The 5,000-nt window shown below is 47.8% G+C and overlaps 1 protein-coding gene across 4 annotated transcripts in view; it reads right to left on the bottom strand.

Annotated features, from left to right (window-relative positions):
* The window catches only part of LOC113642061 (cAMP-dependent protein kinase catalytic subunit PRKX-like), a 13,247-nt gene that overhangs the window by 8,206 nt on the left and 41 nt on the right, over positions 1–5,000 (bottom strand). The window contains exons 1-2 of one of the 4 annotated variants that reach the window (XM_047815476.1): positions 4,530–4,985; positions 3,015–3,183 (exon numbers count right to left, since the gene is read on the bottom strand). In XM_047815476.1, coding sequence (XP_047671432.1) covers positions 3,015–3,183; positions 4,530–4,671 — 311 coding nt within the window. In that variant the 5' untranslated portion in view covers positions 4,672–4,985. Of the gene's footprint in view, positions 1–3,014; positions 3,184–4,529; positions 4,986–5,000 lie in introns of those variants that run through there. The other 3 variants (XM_027145345.2, XM_027145344.2, XM_047815475.1) reach the window with 3 other exon arrangements.

Below are 5,000 nucleotides of genomic sequence, written 5' to 3' on the forward strand. Positions count from 1 at the left end.
ACTAACACCACTGACACTAACACTTACATCACTGACACCACTGACTCTAAGACCACTGACACCACTGACACTAACACTTACATCACTGACACCACTGACAACACTGACACGAACACCACTGACACGAACACCACTGACACGAACACTTACGTCACTGACACCACTGACTCTAAGACCACTGACACCACTGACACTAACACCACTGACACTAACACTTACATCACTGACACCACTGACAACACTGACACGAACACCACTGACACGAACACCACTGACACGAACACTTACGTCACTGACACCACTGACTCTAAGACCACTGACACCACTGACACTAACACCACTGACACTAACACTTACATCACTGACACCACTGACTAACACCACTGATACCACCGACACTAACACCACCGACACTAACACCACCGACACTAACACCACCGACACTAACACCACTGATACCACTGACACTAACACCACCGACACTAACACCACTGATACCACTGACACTAACACCACCGACACTAACACCACCGACACTAACACCACTGATACCACCAATACTAACACCACCGACACTAACACCACTGATACCACTGACACTAACACCACCGACACTAACACCACTGATACCACTGACACTAACACCACCGACACTAACACCACCGACACTAACACCACTGATACCACTGACACTAACACCACCGACACTAACACCACCGACACTAACACCACTGATACCACCAATACTAACACCACCGACACTAACACCACTGACACTAACACCACCGACACCAACACCACCGACACCAACACCACCGACACCAACACCTGTTTGGTGTTCATTATTGATTAGGTTCCCTTTTATATCCTGGTGTGTCAGAGTCTCATTGTGGAGATTTGTCGATTATATCACACATTTCTCAGCCTTGTGAAGTCAACATGTGAGAGACAGATAAACAAACAGGGGGCGGAGACAAGACTAGAAAAATCACATAAAATCCACAACAGCATATGCAGCGCTCACTGAGGTGGATTTGTGACAGTTTTAGTAAATTATTTAATCAACTTAAGTGTCAGATCCCTGATGATGTGGGAGGAAACCGGAGACGCCACAGAGAGACAGGGAGAACATGCCAAAGTCCATGCAGAGAGAAACCTGAGCTTAGGATTGAACTGGAAACCCTGGAGCTGTGAGGCAGCACTCAGCAGAATTAGCTAATGAGCTAAATGTAAATCTTTACATCCTCCTGGTTTGTTAGATCTAATGCCAGAAGCCATCTACATGCAGGGGAACCTGAGAGAACAGACTAAGAACATTTACTAAACCCTTCAGCTCCAGACTCAAACCGTCCACTCAATACTTCATGCATTTTGTATGCGGTGAAATTAGACGTTAAAAGCCCCAGAAATAAGCTGCAACACAATACAGCTGCATAATTCGCTCTGTAGCTTAGTGATAAAAATAGCTAGAAATTCAGTGTGTGGAGCTTCAGAAGGTCTTAAAAATGCATCACCTGATATGGGGAGGATCCTTTAGGAGGAAGACAAAAGTCTGACTGGATTTGGACAATCTGAATCTCTCAGTGTTTATGTGAGTAGATACATGATAGATGTATCAACATCACTGACACCAACACCACTGACACTAACACCACTGACACCAACACCACTGACACTAATGCCACTGACGCCAACGCCACTGATGCCAACGCCACTGACACTAACGCCACTGACACTAACATTACTGAGAGTAACACCACCGACACCAACACCACTGACGCCAACGCCACTGACGCCAACACGACTGACGCCAACACCACTGACGCCAACACCACTGACACCAACACCACTGACGCCAACACCACTGACGCCAACACCACTGACGCCAACACCACTGACGCCAACACCACTGACACTAACACGACTGATGCCTACACCACTGACACTAACACCACTGAGAGTAAAACCACTGACACTAACATCACTGACACTAACATCACTGACAGTAAAACCACTGACGCCAACACCGCTGACGCCAACACCACTGACGCCAAAACCACTGACGCCAAAACCACTGACGCCAAAACCACTGACGCCGGCACCACTGACGCCGGCACCACTGACGCCGACACCACTGACGCCGACACCACTGACGCCGACACCACTGAAGCCGACACCACTGAAGCCGACACCACTGACACTAACACGACTGATGCCTACACCACTGACACAAACACCGCTGACACTAACACCACTGAGAGTAAAACCACTGACACTAACATCACTGACAGTAAAACCACTGACGCCAACACCACTGACGCCAACACCACTGACGCCAAAACCACTGACGCCAGCACCACTGACGCCGGCACCACTGACGCTGACACCACTGACGCCGACACCACTGACGCCGACACCACTGAAGCCGACACTACTGACACTAACACCACTGACACTAACACCACTGACACTAACACCACAAATATGGCAATTTTAAAGACCTTAATTATGCAGATTTTTCATGCTTTTTTGTATGTTTTCATCTGTGCAGCAAATGCTTTTAAACAGTGTGAAGAAATGTCAATAAAACAAAATGTCTCAAAAAAGATGACCTCAGATGTGGTGTGTGAACTGTTCTAGTGTGATGTGGTGTGTGAACTGTTCTAGTGTGATGTGGTGTGTGAACTGTTCTAGTGTGATGTGGTGTGTGAACTGTTCTAGTGTGATGTGGTGTGTGAACTGTTCTAGTGTGATGTGGTGTGTGAACTGTTCTAGTGTGATGTGGTGTGTGAACTGTTCTAGTGTGATGTGGTGAACTTTTCTAATGTAAATGGAAGCTTTGACGCATTAATCAGCATCACGCTAATCTCAGTTAACATAAAGTGTACGTGTGTGTTCAGTAATCAGCCTTAAATACATGCTGCAGTGTGTTAAAAGCACGAAGCAGCATCACACTAAACGTCCATCACCTTCAGCTTACACAGATCTTTAACTCACAGAGAAACAGGACTCACAGTTTGACGATAAAAGGATGATTGACTTCCATAAGGACTTCTTTCTCGTTGTGAACATGTTGCTGCTGTTTCAGTCGGATTAAATCCACGATTTTCATGGACTTTAACGCGAAGTAGCCCTTGGATTTGCGATCCTGCACCAGCACCACGCGGCCGAAAGTGCCTGTACCTGTGTGAAGGAAATGCAGGAGGAGGAACAACATGAACAATGAGGAGATTATTGTGGTTCAGGCGGCCATTTTGTATTTTACAGCGGTGTCCTTATTAATATGTGTATTATTGTTGTTATTATTCTTTCGTATGACTTGTAGGTCTTTGTCCACAGCCTGTAACCTCACTGTTCACATTCAGGGCTCAAAGATCTCGCTCCACTAGCTTTAATCCATGCAGCTCATTTGCAGTGTCATAAAGAATTCAGGCCACAGTTTCTCCACCCTGCACAACATTAAATAGATTTTTTCCTCTTCTTCCTTTGGCCTGGAGGTGAAACGTCCTCCTGCTGCAGCAGTGGTGTGTCCAGCTGCAGTGACATCAGTAAACACCTACAGTGTTAATTCACCTGCTTTACTCAACTCTGATTGGTCGGATGATTTATTTCCTCCAGCAGCAGTCAGTTGTGACACATGAACAAAGGTTTATAAAGATTCTGCAGCAGGATGTTGTGTGTTTCTCTGAATAACTTCACACTGAGCTGCTGTAACGTAAGTGACAACCTGTCTCATGGTGATTATAAACGGATAAAAATCATCATGTTGTTTTTGTAAGATTTTGTAAGATTTGTGGTGTAAGAGGATTAAAGCCACCCTAAGCTCTCCGTTACTGTGTATAACAGCACGCCGTTATAAACACACTGTCAGTGTCGGTTCAGTTCGGTTCAGTGTCAGTTCAGTTCGATATCAGTTCAGTTCGGCGTCGGTTCGGTGTCAGTTCAGTTCGGTGTCAGTTCAGTTCGGCGTCGGTTCAGTGTCAGTTCAGTTCGGTGTCAGTTCGGTTTGCCGTTGGTTCGGTGTCAGTTCAGTTTGGTGTCAGTTCAGTTCTGTGTCGGTTCAGTGTCAGTTCGGTTTGCCGTTGGTTCGGTGTCAGTTCAGTTTGGTGTCAGTTCAGTGTCAGTTCAGTTCGCCGTTGGTTCGGTGTCAGTTCAGTTCAGTTCGGTGTCAGTGCAGTGTCGGTGTCAGTTCGGTTTGCCGTTGGTTCAGTGTCAGTTCAGTTTGGTGTCAGTTCAGTTCTGTGTCGTTTCAGTGTCAGTTCAGTTCGGTCTCAAGTTCAGTGTCAGTTCGGTTTGATGCCAGTTTGGTGTCAGTTCGGTTTGGCGTTGGTTCGGTGTCGGTTCACTTCGGTGTCGGTGTCAGTTCAAATCAGTGTCAGTACGGTTCGGTGTCGGTTCAGTTCGGTGTCAGTTCAGTTTGGTTCGGACTTGTATAAACACCCTGAGCGCTGATTAAACGTATGGTCACTGCGCTCGTGTACCGTGTCACTAATGTCACAGCACCGATTATCCGGTGCCCGCTGTCTCACCCACGGTGGCGACCGACTCCAACACGCCGATGTTGAGGTGCGTGGCTCCGGCCTGATCCCGGGACGCTCTCGCGCTTCCCTCTCCATCACCGTCTGCAACTCCACTTCCGCCGCGTTCGCTCGAGCTCCGCGCTGCCGTCATCGTCGGTTCAGGGCGCGCGAGACCTCGGTGCCGCGCGCTCCGTCCGCCATCTCACAGCCGCGCCTCCGGCTCTTTGTAACACTTATTTATAGAGGCGAAGATCAACCCAAACATCCGCTCATGTGCAAACCGTTAACGTTTACGCTTTAATGCTCACATGAAGCCGATAAAACACATGTAAAGGCGCGCGTGCACCCGCTCCGCTTATTGCGCTGCTGAGTCTGCGGTCTCGTGCAGCACAGGGTGCGGGATTTTTACTGGCCGGTACTGAGCCTGTGTACGCGAACGAGTCTACAAGTTGAGTCGGTTCTATTATATGAACCTTAAGA

Source organism: Tachysurus fulvidraco, chromosome 6 (genome assembly GCF_022655615.1).
Source record: "Tachysurus fulvidraco isolate hzauxx_2018 chromosome 6, HZAU_PFXX_2.0, whole genome shotgun sequence".
NCBI classification, from domain to species: domain Eukaryota; kingdom Metazoa; phylum Chordata; class Actinopteri; order Siluriformes; family Bagridae; genus Tachysurus; species Tachysurus fulvidraco.